Raw genomic sequence first — 16,502 nt, forward strand, 5'->3', positions numbered from 1 at the left:
GATCTGAACTTCTGCCCACCCAACAGTAAAAAGGTGTTACACTCTCTCCCCACCAGTGTGGCATCAGAGAAGGCCTAGTAGTAGAGAGTCAGGATTTTCACCATTGCCCAGGAGTTACAAGGCCACCCCTACCACAACATCAGTGGAGAAGATGTGGGAAGCTGGAACTCCTAGCACTAACAAGGTGTCAACAGAGGCTGGGTTATCTTCACACAAAACTCGTATATAAATGTTTATGGCAGCTTTATTCATAGCATCCCAAACTGAAAACAACCTGTATGCCCTTTAACAGATAGCTAAACAAACAGTGCTAATCCATACCATGGAATACTACCCAGTGATAAAAAGGAATGAGCTATTGATATAACAACCTGGATGAAACTACAAAAAAATTATACTGAGTGAAAAAAAGCCAGTCTCAAATTATGAGACATTTCAGGAAACCAGATAAAGGAAATAACAGTCTCTCTGAATTCTTTCCTATAATTGCATGTGAATCTACAATTATCCTAAAATAGAAATTTTTATTAAACTACTTAAAATGTATGTTGAAATAAAAATATTTTGTCAGAGAACCAAAACATAACAAAAAAATAACCCAAGTGAAAATTCTGCAACTGAAAAATAAAATAATTGAAATTAAGAAATCTGTGAGTTGGGCGCCTGGGTGGCTCAGTTGGTTAAGTGACTGCCTTCGGCTCAGGTCATGATCCTGGAGTCCCGGGATCGAGTCCCGCATCGGGCTCCCTGCTCAGCAGGGAGTCTGCTTCTCCCTCTGACCCTCCTCCCTCTCATGCTCTCTGTCTCTCATTCTCTCTCTCGCAAATAAATAAAATCTTAAAAAAAAAAACAAAAAAAACTGTGAGTGGTATTAATAGCATTGTAGACACAGCTGAAGAAATAATTAGTAAACTGGAAGACAGGTCAGAAGAAAACATCCACAGTGAAACATGAAGAAACAGAAAGATGGAGAATACAAAAGAAAGACTAAGCTATGGAGAATACAGTGAATAGGCTTCACATACATGTTAGTTGCAGTTTGAGAAAAAAGGAGAGAGCAAATAGGGCAGTAGCAATAGTAAGAAAAGACATGAGTCCAAGAAATTTAAGAAGTACACTAACTCTTGGGGTGCCTGGGTGGCTCAGTTCGTTAAGCGTCTGCCTTCGGCTCAGGTCATGATCCCGGGGTCCTCTGATCGAGCCCCACTTTGGGCTCCCTGCTCAGCGGGTAGTCTGCTTCTCCCTCTCATGCTCTCTCTGTGTTCTCTCTCTCTCAAATAGATGAATAAAATCTTTAAAAAAAAGTACACTAACCCCATGGAGAAGTGAATAGAGAAATTGCAGAGAAATACAGTTAAACAACAAGATACCACTACACACCTATTAGAATATCAAAATCCAGAACATTGACAACACTAAATGCTAGCAAGGTTGTGGAACAATAAGAACTTGCATTCATTGCTGGTGGGAATGCAAAATGAGACAGCCAATTTGGAAGAGTTTGGTAGTTTCTTGCAAAACTAAACCAACTCTTACCATATGATCCAGCAATCACAGTTGTTGGTATTTACCTAAAGGAGTTGAAAACATGTCCACACAAAAACCTCCACACTGATGTTTGTAGTAACTTTATTCATAATTTCCCAAACTTGGATGCAACCAAGATATCCTTTAGTAAGAAGATGGGTAAATTAACTGTGGCACATCTAGACAGTGTAACATTATTCACAGAAAGAAAAAAAAAGAGAGGTATGAGGCCATGAAAACACATGGAAGATACTTAAATGTATATTGCTAAGCCAATCTGAAAAGGCTATATACTTTAGAATTCCAATCATATGACATTCTGGAAAAGGCAAAACTATGGAGAGAATAAGAAGAGCAGGGCTTGGGATGGGATGAAGGATGAACAAGTGAAGCACAGAAGATTTCTAGGGCAGTGAAGATACTTTGTGTGATTCCATAATGATGGTACGTGTCACATTTGTCAAGAAAGAGGTATGGGGGTACCTGACCAGGTACCAGAGTTAATTAAGGGTTAACCAACATGATCATTTAGTACTGGGACAGCTAAATTCTTGCAACAGTGAGGCCATCCTTAAAAATTAATATTCTTTGGGAACACAAGAGCCTTTTTTTTGGATGTTACTAGTTGAGAGGGTACTCTTAAGTAAATGGACAAATATATGTTAATGAATAAACAGACTTAATATTGTAAAAATGTCAGCTCTTCACAAAGTGATTGCTAGATTGTTGCAATTCAGTACATCTAATGAATATCCCCAAAGTGTATTAGTGTGTGTATGCATGTGTGTTTGTGTGTGTTATGGAATTTGTAAGTTGTTTCAAGATATACATGAGAGAGCTAAAAAGCAAGTAAAGCCAAGACGTTACTGAAGAAGAAAAACAAGGTTGAGAAACTTGTCTTACCAAATGACAGCATTTTTTTTTTTAACTATAGTGATTTAGATGATTGGCTTATTGGCTGGCTAGTGGAATTAATAGTGCAGATCAAACCTTTTGTTATATCATTTGTTATCATTAGAAGAGGCAGTAGTCATTAGGACTGCTAGGACAGTAATTTATACAGTTATACAGTGTAGTAGTTTCCTTTGATGCTATAACACATTCCGACAAATTTAGTGGCTTAAAACCACATAAATTTATTATCTAGCCCCCTGAAGGTCAGAAGTCCAAAGTGGGTTTCACTGTGCAACAATCAGGTAACTTCAGGGCTGCATTTCTTCTGGGAGCTCTAAGGGATAATCCATTTCTTTACCTTTGACAACTTTTAGAGGACCCTGCATACTTTGGCTTATGGCTCCTTCCTCAATATTCAAAGCCCACAGCATAGCATCTTTAAATCTTTCTATAATTCTGACATCCTTTCTGTCTCCCTCTTCCACTTTAAAGGATCCTTAAAATTACCTTGGGCCACCTGGATAATCCAGAATTCTCTGTTTTAAACTCAGCAGATTAGAAAATTTAATTACATCTGCAACCTTAATTTCTCTTTCCATGTGATATATGCAAGGTTCTGGGGATTAGAATGTGGACATCTTTGGTGGACCATTATTCTGCTCACTACACAAAAAAAGATTAATCTGAACCCCTACTTTACAACAAACACAAAAATCAATTCATAGTGGGTTAAAAATTTGACTGTGAAAGGTGATGCTATAGTACTTTTAGAAGATAGTATTGAAGAATAGCTTTATGATCTTGAGATAGGGGAAGGATTTCTCAAACTAAATATAAACCTGCAAATCTTAAAATTAAAGTTTGAAAATTCAATCACATTAATATTTTTTAAAAGATTTTATTTACTTGAGAGAGAGTGAGAGAGAGCATGCGCACAAGAGAGAGCACAAGTGAAGATGGGGCGAGGGGCAGACGGAGAGGGATAAGCAGACTCCCTCCTGGCTCCATGACCCGAGCCGAAGGCAGGCACCTAACCAACTGAGCCTCCCAGGAGCCCCTCAGTCACATTAATATTAAGAACTTTTGTTTTCAGATGTCATAGAAAGAGTGGAAAGAAAAGTAACCACTGGTAGAAACTAATTGCAAGTCCTGTAACTAGAAAAAGACTAATAGCCAAAATACATAATTCCTGCAAATTTGTGGAGAAACTAACCTATTTTAAAGAAAAATAGTGAAAAGACTTGATTAGTCTTTTGATCTTGCCCTATGTATCTCTTCCTCTGGCTATCCATCTGTATTCTTTATCATATCCTTTAATAAACTGGGAGATGTAAGTGTTGGGTTCTGTGAACTGTTCTAGGCAATAACTGAATCCGAGGGGGAGGAGAAAGTCATGGGAACCTAAAGTTTATAGCCAGGTTGGACAGACATTGTAAGTAACCTAGGGAACTAGTACTTGCAGTTGGCATCTGAAGTGGGGAGGCAATCTAGTAGGACTGAGCCCTTAACCCACATCCAGTGTCAGAAGCATTGTGAGTGTGCCCTTAGTCAGAACTGTTGTGGGAGTAAAGGAGAAACACAAAAGGAGAATTTAGGTATTTCCAATTCAGACCATTAAATAAGCAAAAATTTAGAAGATTGACACTATCAAATGATAGCAAGAATGTAGATCACCTAGAACCGTCCACATTGCTGGTGAGAGGGAAGAAAGTTCGTTTTCAGTCCTTTGGAAAACAAGTTAGCACCACCCAATAAAGTTGAAAATGCCTAGTTGCCTAGTTAGTTTTAGCTACTAACGTTGAAAATACTGTCTCAGCATGTCTAAGTATATATCCTAGAAACTCTTGTACATGTGCTCCCAGAGACATCTACAAGAATGACCAATAGCAGCAATATTTATAAAAGCAAAAATCTAGGAACCAAAAGTTCATTAATAAGAGAATGGATAAATTGTAGTAGAATACTGTGCCACAGTGAAAATGTATTAATTACAACTACATGCATCAGTGTAGACGAATCTTGTGAATATAAAAGTCATAGAAAAACTTCTACAGGATGGTTCCATTTGTATAATTCAAACAAGCACAACTGTATAATTATTTAGGAACATAAATATATGATAAACAAAAAATATAAGAATGATAAACACAAACAAGACTCAGTATTGTAGTTTCTTATGGGAGGGGGGACATTTGAGTAGTCAGGGAGATGAGGTGGGGAAGAAACACAAGGGGTACATGGGGATTTCAATATCCTGTTATGTTCTATTTTTTAAGTTTGATATTGGGTACAAGGGTTCATTTTACTGACATTCTGTGTAGTTTATACATATTGTATAAATACTTACATGTTTGTGTTCAATAGCAATAAAATTTTAATTTCTTATTAGGCTACACCCCAGGCTTAGTTGAGCAGCATGTTATACTCACAGTATCTATTATAGTCACTTCACTATAGTGATAGAAAAATTAAGATACAAGTAGTTAAAGCTTGCCTAAAGTCATAGAGCCTGAAAAACTAAGATTAGGACTAAATTCATAGTCCATAAATATTTTCACTATCCCATGCTGCTTATTTACATTTTTTGGAATATTTTTAATATGATTTGAGTTGCACAGATCTTTTTATTAGGACTGTAAATCAAGGTTAACTTGATTGGAATCTCTGTCCAGCAAGGATACTAAAGTCAACCACATTAACAAAATGAAGTGTAAAAATCATACAATAATCTCAATAGATGTAGAAAAAACATTTGACAAAATTGAACATCATTTTTGATAAAAACTCTCGACAAAGTGGGTATAGAGGAAATGTACCTCAGTGTAATAAAGGCCATATATGACAAGCTTACAGCTAATAATCATATTCAATAATGAAAAGCTTAGAACTTTTCCTCTAAGATCAGGAATAAGAGAAGGGTGCCCACTCTCAGCACTTTTATTCAAAATAGTATTAGAATTCCTAGCCAGAGAAGTAAGGCAAGAAAAAGAAATAAAAGACACCCAAATTGGAAAGGAAGTAGTAAAACTGTCACTATTTGCAGTTGACATGAATTTTATAGAGAGAAAACCCTGAAGATTCTACCAAAAACTATTAGTACTAATAAATGAATTCAGTAAAGTTGCAGGATATAAAATCAATATACAAAAGGTTGTTAAGTTTTTACACACTAACAATGAACTATCAGAATGAGAAGAAAATGATACCATTTGCAATTGCATCAAGATGTATAAAATAAGAATAAATTTAACCAAGGAGGCCAAAGACCTGTACACTTTAAACTATAAGATATTGATGAAAGAAACTGAAGAATACACAAATAAATGGAGAGATATTCCATGCTCATAAATTGGAAGAATTAATATTGTAAAAATGGCCATACTACCAAAAGCAATCTACAGATTCAGTGCAATCCCTATCAAAATTCCAATGGAAGTTTTCACAGAAATAGAAAATAATACTAAAATTTATATGGAATGGTAGTCAAAGCCATCTTGAGAAAGAAAAACAAAGCTGGAGGCATTATGCTCCCTGATTTCAGACTGTATTATAAAGCTATAATAATCAAAACAGCATGGTGTTGGCATAAAAATAGGCACATAGCACAATGGAACAGACTAGAGAGTTCATGGATAGACACCTATGCATATATGGTCAATTAATTTATGACAAAGGCAGTATGAATATCAATGAGGAAAAGACAGTCTCTTCAGTAACCCTGGACAGTTACATGCCAAAGAATAAAACTAGACTACTGTCTTACACCAGACACAAAAATTAACTCAAAAATGGATTAAAGACCTAAATGTAAACCTGACACCATACAACTCTTAGAAGAAGACAGGCAATAAACTCCTTGACATCAGTTTTGGCAGTGAATTTTTGGATCTGACTCCAGAAGCAAAGGCAACAAAAGCAACAACAAGTGGGACTATATAAAACTAAGAAGTTTCTGCACAGCAAAGGAAATGATCAGCAAAATGTAAAGGCAACCTACTGAATGTTTGCAAGTCCTATATCCAGGTAAGGGGTTAATATCCAAAATACATAAAAACTCATACAGCTCAATAGCAAAAATACAAACAATCCAATTAAAACATGGGTAGAGGACCTGAATACACATCTTTTCAAAGAAGACATACAGATCACCAACAGGCATGTGAAAGAATGTTCGACCTCACTAGTCAGTAGGGAAATGCAAATCAAAACCACCATGAGATACCACCTCACAGCTGTTAGAACGAGTGCTACCAAAAAGACAGGAAATAAGTGTTGGTGAGGATGTGGAAAAAGGGGAACCCTGTGCACTGTTGGTGGAAGCATAAATTGGTACAGCCACTATGGAAAACAGTGTGGAGGTTCCTCAAAAAATTAAAAATAGAACTACCATATTATCCAACAATTTTTACTTCTGGGTATTTATCTGAAGAAAATGAAAACATTAATTTGAAAAGACACCTGCACCCTTATGTTCATTGCAGCATGATTTACAATAGCCAAGATATGGAAACAACGTAAGTGTCCACTGATGGATGAATGGATAAACACACACACAATGGAATACTACTCAGCCATAAAAAAGAATGGAATCTTCCATTTCTAACAACATGGATGGACCTTGAGGGTATCATTATACTAAGTGAAATTAGGTAGAGAAAATAAATACCGTATGATTTTACTTACATGTAGAATCTAAAAAAAGCAAAACAACACAAAACAAAACAAAAAACCGAGCTTGTAGATACACAGAACACATTGGTGGTTGCCAGAGAAGAGGCAGGTGGGGAGTGGTCAAAATGGGTAAAGAGGGTCAAAAGGTACAAACTTGCAATTATAAAATAAGTAAGTCACGGGATTATAATATACATCATGGTGACTATTATTTATTAATAATACTATATTGCTTACTAAAAGTTGCTAAGAGTAAATCTTAAGTTTTCATCACCAGAAAAAAAAAATGTTTTTGTAACTATGATGCATGTTAACTAGACTTGTGATCATTTCACAGTGTTTACAAAAAACAAATCATTACCTTGTATACCTGAAACTAGTACGTTATATGTCAATTATACCTCAATTTAAAAAAAAGTATGAATGCTAAAGACAGAAAATAAGATTACCTTACTACTTCTTTCTCATTTTGGTTAATTTGTTTTCTTGTTAACTAAAATAGTGTGCAAGTGATATGTACTTTTAGACTATCTGAAACATTATTCTAAAAGTTTAAGTGTAATTGTTCATAGCCTAAGATTAGAAGTAAACTTTTTCATGGACTTAAATAATAGCATTTTTACTCTATTAATTTTAATTATGATTGAGCATTAACATTTATGTTCAAACTCAATAATTTATAGAAAACTCTTGATTTTATAATTAGTCCTTATCTGGAAACTTTCCAAGGGGAATAAAATGTCAAAGAAGGAATTTCATTGTGTAAAAATCTCTTCAAACACCTAGAAAGAGAGCACGGGAAATATATACACTTTACTCACAGTTATTCTCTTTCATAATGAGTATGATATACAGCTGTACAATAAATATTATAATTTTTGATACCTTTATATATTACCTAGTTTAATTTTTATTTTGATTTTGCTATAGTCAAATAGAAAAGTTATAAACCAGATCACAAAAACTGACTCACAAAATTAAAACTGATTACTTAATCCATAATGTGTGGCTAAATTGAACTTAGGAAGTCTGGTCTTTTAAATTTCAGAGTAGTTTGAAGATTTTTGGAGTTCCCTTAACCATTTGCCATTTTTAGTAACATTTTATGTTGTGGATCTCAAGTCTTCCAATATGTGTTAGCATAAAAAAGGCACAAAATAATTAATTTTATAAGTATTTTGTAGTGATGGAGAAACTGGATTTTGTCACTTTCTGTTCTGCATGTGCTTGTTTTCATTTATTTGGTATACATCTACTTCACATTTTCCTAAAATTTCCTACACTAACGTTGCCTCTTTGGAAAGTGCTACATGTAAACCATGTTCTTGCAATTGTATTTTTGGAAAAACATGTGGGTGGTGTTGGAGTCACTTGAGTAGAATTTTAATTAGATCTACTGCATTCACTTTTATTAAAAGAATGAATACTAATTCCTTTTTAGCATGCTGACCATGCTTTATTCTGACAGAGGGCCCCCTTTTAATTTGTTCTTCAAGTCCCATCATTTGTCTTTCAGAAACAGTCATGTCACTTTTCTAACTTCAAAATGTTTGATAATTCCTCTTCTTTATATTCAAACAATAAAATATCCTTATTATGGCATTCAAGGCCATTTCTGATCTGTCACTAAGATCCTTTGCAGCCTAATCTATCACCCCATTTTTCTCCCTCTGCACCCCAAACAGCTGCCTATGCACACTGTCCTGCCACACTGGATTATTCATTGTTTCTCATGCAATTAATTTTATATCTGGTATGCTTCCTTGAAGTTCCTGTAGCTACATGGAATATCCTCCCCATTTCTGCCACCCTTTCCTTCCACAGCTTCTGGCCGGTAAAATCTAAGCACTCTTTAAAACCCAGTTTGGAAGACATCTCTGTGATATTTTTCTTTTCTCCTTCTCACCCTCTTCTCTTCTCCCATAGGATTTAATCAGTGATTTACTGTTCTGATCGAACCTGATAGTACAATTAGTTGTTTGTGTCTACTCCTGTACCACCTAGTGAGTTCCTCGATGGCCATTTTTTAGTTTTTTTAAATAAAACGATGTACAGAGTGCTTAAGAGCATAGATTCTGAAAATCCTTTTGGGACCCCATATTCCCTTTCAACTATCTTTTATCTGTTCTTTTCTTTACTGGAAAACTCCTTGAAAATGCTGCCAATTTCTTTTACTTTTTCTCGTGAGTTCCAATCAGATTTTACTTCTATCACTCCATCAAACCACTCTTTCAGGGGCACTAATGACCCATGTTTCTAAATCCCATTGTCAGTTCTCAACCATCTTACTTGGCCTGTCATCAGTATTTTACACAATTTACCACTCAAGTGAAGATCTTTTTTCTCTCGTATTGTAAGCAAAGTCCTTCATAAGACACATTTTCCCCTTTCTCTTTTTTTTTTTTTTTTGGTTTATTTTGCTGATTCCTCTTCTTCTTTCAGAGCTCTAATTGTTGGAGTGCCTTTATTTTTTTTTTTAATCTGTACTTACTATCTGGGTGATCTTATGTCTCATGGCTTTAAATACCACCTATATGCTGATGAATCCCAAACTATAGTCCAGTTAATAACAATCATATTCTTCGCATTGCTCGGGCTAGAAATCTTGGAGGCAGCATTGACGTCTCTCTTTCTCACACTGCCTAGATACAGTCCTTCAACAATTTTGTACTCTCTACCATTAAAATATATGTAAAATTCTCTTGCTTCTCACCATCCTCAAGGTCACCACCCAGGTCCAAACTCTCCTCTAGATTATTGTAATAACTTTCTAATTGGTCTTACTGCTTCTATTTTCACCACTTGTAGTAGGTAAGATGTACATTATCTATTATATGATATCTGTTATACGTAAGATAAGTATGTGTAGGATCTGAGAATTACACAGAAACTTAGATATAATATCTGTTTCCTGGAACCTATATCTATTCAAACAGCTATTATTTAAAAGCAGTGATGATGTAACAAATGAATGGAAGAAGGATACAGGCTATAGAAATTCAAAATTAGAAAGGATTGTTGCTAGTCATGTTACCAAAAAGAATACATAATTTGAGCTTGTTCATATAGGGGGACTCTAGTTTAACTGAGCTGAAGAGAGTGGAGAACCTTATAATCCATTAGGAAGTGATTGAATGAGCAAATGCACCAAGACATAACAGTGGAGAATAGTCTGAAACAATGAGGAGGAAAACAATTCTGCATTATAATGGGAAAATGTAGGAATAGCCAGAAAATAGTGGTCCCTGATCACTTAACCAAGGAGTTTCAAATTTATCCCAAGAAATGGCAAAGGTATTGAAAGTTTTTTGAGCAGGGAAGTAGTAAATAAAAATGTTCCTCTAAGAAAATACGACAGTGCAGGCAGAAATGAAGAGGACAGACTTCAGGCTTAAATAGTAAGTAGCTATAATAATTAGGACTCGAGATAATCATAAGTAGAATTGAGGTGGCCATCTAGAAATGGAGCAGAAAGAATATATTTGAGATACATTTCAAAGGAAGAATTGATAGATCTTCATGTCTAATTAATCAGAGGGATTAATATTTATACTGCAAAGAGTAGTAAGTGAGGCTTTATTCATTGTTTTTGATAACTTGGAAGTGGTGAATTTTTTATTCCCTTGATTTTTATATTCTACCTCAGTTGCAACCAAAGTTGTGCGATGTGATATTCTCATATTTCATTATTTAAATTTAAAACCATCTCATATTTTGTTTAAACTGTGGTGAAAATCTGCAGGGCATAAATGAGATCAAGTCAGACCCAACTCAGCATATGGTGCTTTAATGGCTGGCACTGAAGGAGTTCCCTTTGCATAGCTGTTGAATTATCGCCACCATTAGCAGGTGTTGCAGTGAAATATGCACTATAATGTTGCCAGTAAAATTAAATGTGTTTTGTAGCATAGTGGAAACTTTTGAAAGACCTATAGTTCTCTTTAAAAATGAAGCTTTTTAATATTGTAAGTTTACAAGTTCTTTCTTATAGTATTCAAATATTGTTTTCCACTGCTGTATGTTGAAGGAATTCTCAGAAGCAGATCTTAAACATTTTATAATATGTAATTTAAAAATGTTTACAAAAATATTACTACATCTTTGTCAAATCTGAAGCTTGTGCCATATACACAAAGTATTTAAAAATATTTCATGATTGAATTTAAAATCATCTCTAAATTGGAAAAACTAAAAAGTGATTCACTTTTATTTTGCAGTGATCGGCATGTGGGTAAAATGTATTCAAAATCCTCTTCCTTTCTGGACTATGTCAGAAAGTCTCTAAAGAAGCTTGGATTAGATGAGTCCAAGGTCAGTATATGATTGTTGTTTTCATAAAAAAACAAAACAAAACAGGAGAACTTCTATGGGGTAATGAATTGAGATGATACAAAATAATTTACTTTCTACTTTTCTTCCATTGTGAAAAACATCTAATTATATTGAGACCATACCTCCATTACCTTTATTCCAAGTTCATCTTTCCTGTCAATGTGGATGGTTTGCTGTCCTACATCTCTAGAGAGACTCCCCCTTAGGTTTATTCAGGTACCAGGTACCAGTTCTTAAATCAAAACAGTTAAAAAACAAGATAACAGAACAAATGGGAATTATAAGTAAAGCAAGAGCAATAAGACAATAAACTGCATTTATTTAAAGACTGTATAACTAATTAAAATCAAAAATCTTAAAATTCAAAAGCCTTTATGAAAGGGAGAATCCTGAGAAGTGGTGACATCATAGAGGAGGCTCGAGCTAATAATTGAGAACCTAATGTTGAAGATAAAATGGTAAGCTAGTTGGCTAGTAGTAATAAATATTCTAACCCTGAGGAAAAAAATAAACTTTCAATTCAGAGTTATTGACTAAAGTATTAAGTTGGACTTGGACCACTCTGGTATTTTGGGTTTTTGTGTTTGTTGGTTTGGGTTTTTTGTTTGTTTAGGGGGGAGGGGCCGAGAGAGGGAGAGAGAATCTTAAGCAGGTCATGCCCAGAGTGGAGCCAGACGCAGGGCTCCTTCTCACAATCCTGAGATCATGACCTGAACCAAAATCAAGAGTTGGACACTTGATGAGCCACCCAAATGCCCCACTCTGGTATTTTGAATTGGTTATAAATTGAAATAAAGAATAAAATAGATGGTTAAAGGAATGAGATGGATTTCTTGAAAAAGTAATACAGGTATGATTACATTATATCAAAGCTAAATGGTATTATTTATTGTACCATTTGTCACTTACTCCCCAGTTGTTTTATTATTTAAAGCAATTAGACTGTTATATATCAGATTCCTCCTCTATGAAATGGCTATTCAAAAGCATTTCTGACTCATATGATTTGTAAAATACCAAGCACAATGTTTTTACATAGTAAATGCAATCAAAATAGTATGAGTTTTTATATATAGTTTTTATTATATATTATAGATATGTATTAGGATACTATTATATTAATGTTATTATAATTAATATTATTATACTTTATATATAGTTTTTATTATTCTGATCTTTGTATATGTTCTATGTAATAACACAATTGATATGACTCTTGTCAATATTTTTATTTAGTCACCAAATGAAGATCCTTCTAGTCTTACATAAATGAATGAGAATAGACAACTTTTATCCTAGTTATTTTATTTCTGGGTTTTTTAAAAAATGTTTTTAATAAATCAGACTGGTTTTCCTTCCAGTCAGTCTTATTTAGTGTACATCTTAATTCCGTATCTCAATTTTATATCTTGCAGTAATGTCAAGAACACAAACCTCAGCATTACTTTCACAGATGAAGAACTAAGTTTTTACTTAAACTAAAAATATATTATCCTTTGGCAAAAACTAAACAAAAAATCCAGAAAAAATGTTACTTATCCTTCCTGATAGCTTTCTCTTCCCAAGTTTGTCTTTAATAGTAACCGTAGTAAATGTTCCTTAATATGCTTATTATATGACTGATAAGAGAAAGAGAGAGCGGGGTGTGGGCAGGGAGGGTCAGAGAGAGAGAATCTGGAGTAGACTCCCCACTGAGTATGGAATCTGATGGGCTCAATCACCCCATGCAGGGCGACCCTGAGATGAAACCAAGAGTCAGATGCTTAACCAACTGAGCCATCCAGGCACCTCTGACAGAAATATTAATAATAGCTAATAGTTACTAAGCACTTGCTGTGTGGTAGTTATTGTGCAAGAACATCACAACATTATCTCATTTACTCTTCACGGAAACACTTATGGTAGATTCTATCATTATTCCCAATGTAATGATCTAGAAAGAGAGGTGTAGAAAAAGGCAAGTCATTTTCCCAGGGTCAAAGGGCTAGCAAGTAGTAGAGGTGGAACTTGAGCACAGATTCAGCTAACATCAAAACCTCAACTGTTTTTTTTTTTAAATTTTTTTTTTTAAGATTTTATTTATTTATTTGACAGAGAGAGACACAGTGAGAGCAGGAACACAAGCAGGGGGAGTGGGAGAAGGAGAAGCAGGCTTCCCGCTGAGCAGGGAGCCCAATGCGGGGCTCGATCCCAGGACCCTGGGATCATGACCCTAGCCGAAGGCAGACGCTTAACGACTGAGCCACCCAGGCGCCCCAAAACCTCAACTGTTAACCACCACTATACTGAGAAGTGAAATGAAAAACAGAAAAAAAAAAAAGACTAATGTAGATAAGTATCACCATGTAAAATCAGTCTTAAATTATTCTTTGTATTAGTTAATAAAGGCAGTAATAGTGCCCTACTGATTTTCTCATAACACTATTTAAGCTCATTAAGAACAAATATGTCAGACAAAATGGGTTAGAAGACAAAAAGGAACAAGAAACCCAAGCTGGAAGACTTTGGGGGAGGAAGGTACAGAACAACATTATAGCAACGTAACCAATATTTAAAAGGATATACTGGTGAAAGGAAGGAAACAGATGAATACATGTTTTGTGGGTGGGGGATTTATTTGAATTTTAAGCAAGAGGAATTGAGAAAGTTTTATCTGTCAGGTCAGAGTTGTTGGAAACCTAAACCAAAGTTATGTTTTCAATCCAATACAGATTCCTAATATTTTTCTCCCACATTGTGAAGTATCAATGCTCAAATTAAAGTTTTGACAAGCTCAGTAAAAAGAGATTTGTGTATGGTTCTAAATGAAATTAATTTTCACATGCAAGCACTAAAAAGTAGGCACTGAAAAATATCAAAACCATTTAAGTTTAAAATGTTAAATATACCACAATACTTGAAAGATCCTTGACTAAATTTATAATCATTTACTGATATATAGTGGAAAGTATGGTGAATGCTTTGATGTGTTTCTAATCTTTTAAAGCAGATCTCTTAATATTCAAAACTAGTAATAAAGTGTCTAGAAAATCTCTTAATGTGCTCTGGATATATTTTTAGTTACAGGAAATCATGTTAAACGTATGGAAGTAAACAGAAAACATTCCCAAACAAATTATAATTCCAAAGGAGACCAGAGCTCCGTGTACTAGATATATAAGTGGCTTATGCGCAGCTTACAAGCTTAGTCCATAATTCCTATCGTCAGTTGTGAAAGACAGCATTGGACATTTTCTCTTAGAGCAGGATTTGGCAGCACTATTGACATTTGGATAAGTCTTTGTTGTGGGAGGCTGTCCTGTGCATTGAAGGATGTCTAGCAGCATCCCTGATCTCTACCCACTAAATGTCAGCAGTAGCACCCCACTGGTAGAAAAAAAATTATTAATTAAAAGAGAGAGTCTCCAGACATTGCCAAAAATTCCCTGGGGGGCAAAATCCCTACTCCCCACCCCCAGTTGAGGTCCACTGTCTTCAAGCATTTGTCATCTCAGTGATGCAGTTTGCAGTCATCTAATATTTCCATTATAAACCCCATATGTTTTTTTAAATGCCACTTTACATGTTAACACCAAGAAACATGGAGAGAGGAAGTGGGGAAGAAGCAATGATTCTGTTCTTATATTTTGAAGACTTTTTATTCAAAACAGTCCCCTGCTGGATCTTTCATTTTTGTATAGCTCTAACCACTTATAGGCAATATTGTTTCAGCCCAGTATAAAATATAGGTCTATTTAAGGAGAGTGTTTAGATTCTGTAGTAAAGTTAAGCCTAACTCTATAACCACTGAAAATAATAAATTGTGGCAGAACATCAACTATCTTATATCAGCAGGTATACTGTTTATAATGAATCAATTTCTTAGAATGAAACAGTTGAGTAAAATTCTTGTAATATTCAGTTACTTCTTTGTAAAACATTTTCATAAGACTTGAAAAGTGTCTAAAATATTAACATCCTAATGATTAGCTTTACCTAAATGTAAAAAGAGAGATTAGGTATTTTCAAACTTTATCTTCTGTCCCAAACTTGGGTATCTCACCAGTTTCAGAAAACCTCAGTTTTCATAATTTCTTCATGGTCCATAGCATTTTGCCTTCTTTTGTCAATTGGTAATTACTTTTCTGCTTTTCTGTCTCTTTCCCCTGGCTTATACTGCATGTATACAAACACACAATTGCAAACACGCACATATCTCCTTTGGATTTTAAAAGCATCAGAACTGATATTATTTGCTAGACAAAGAATGAGCTGGATTATTTGTTTATAAGAAGAGAGAAAGAAAAGCTTATTTTCTAGAACTTGTGTGTTATATAATGAATACTGAAATAATTGAAATTAATTTCACATAAAGTAAAATAAAGACAATAAAACTGATGATTTGATGAGGATGCTGTAGTGTTGAATGGGTAGAGTTGAAAACTACTAACCTAAAACCTTAATGGAAGTAAGTAAAAGATAATTTATTTTTTTAATGGATAAGTTATTTAATTAGGTTCTTTGTGAGAAATTTAGAACACCAATTTGTGAGGATAAACTCCATTTGTGAGAGAAAACACAGTGTGTAGATAGATAGCCCTGAAGCTGAGGAACAGCTTTGATTTTTGGCAGAATTTGCAAGTCCACAGCTTTCTGATCAGCCTTGCACTGCTGTGTGATCTCATATTTCTCCTTCTCTATGTTGAAGATCTCACCTTTCTGATACGGGTTTACACAGCTTCTTCTTGAAGTAAGTATCAATGAGGTGTTTTGGGATTTTCACACTGTTGAGATCAATTTTGGTGGAGGTGGCAATGACAAATTTCTGGTGTGTTCTACACAGAGAAACTCAACTGAGGGCCAGAGGTCCAGTCACAAGTAGCAAGCCACTGCTCAGTTGCTTCAGGGAAACCAGCCTCTTGCCTCTGTGGTACCCAGTGAGGATGATCAGAATGGTCCCAGGAGTGATACTTGCTCACAGTTTTCTCACGTGCTGCCTGCCAGGTTTTTTACTGTGCCTCAGCACACAGTGCATCTTTCAAGGTGCATCTTCAGTTGGATGATACCTAGGCACTTTATGAAGTTTAACCACTTGGGTA

General features: G+C 34.9%; 1 protein-coding gene and 1 pseudogene across 9 annotated transcripts in view; one reads left to right on the forward strand and one right to left on the reverse strand.

Annotated features, from left to right (window-relative positions):
- The window catches only part of METTL25 (methyltransferase like 25), a 155,026-nt gene that overhangs the window by 78,215 nt on the left and 60,309 nt on the right, over positions 1–16,502 (forward strand). For 8 of the 9 annotated variants that reach the window (XM_081822158.1, XM_081822156.1, XM_081822160.1 and 5 more), the window contains exon 9: positions 11,310–11,403. In XM_081822158.1, the coding sequence (XP_081678284.1) occupies positions 11,310–11,403 (94 nt within the window). Of the gene's footprint in view, positions 1–11,309; positions 11,404–12,839; positions 16,279–16,502 lie in introns of those variants that run through there. The other variant, XM_031021236.2, reaches the window with a different exon arrangement.
- The window catches only part of LOC102734707 (large ribosomal subunit protein eL6 pseudogene), a 1,441-nt pseudogene continuing 874 nt past the window's right edge, over positions 15,936–16,502 (reverse strand).

Source organism: Leptonychotes weddellii, chromosome 5 (genome assembly GCF_054177405.1).
Source record: "Leptonychotes weddellii isolate Sample4059 chromosome 5, ASM5417740v2, whole genome shotgun sequence".
Classification (NCBI taxonomy): Eukaryota; Metazoa; Chordata; class Mammalia; order Carnivora; family Phocidae; genus Leptonychotes; species Leptonychotes weddellii.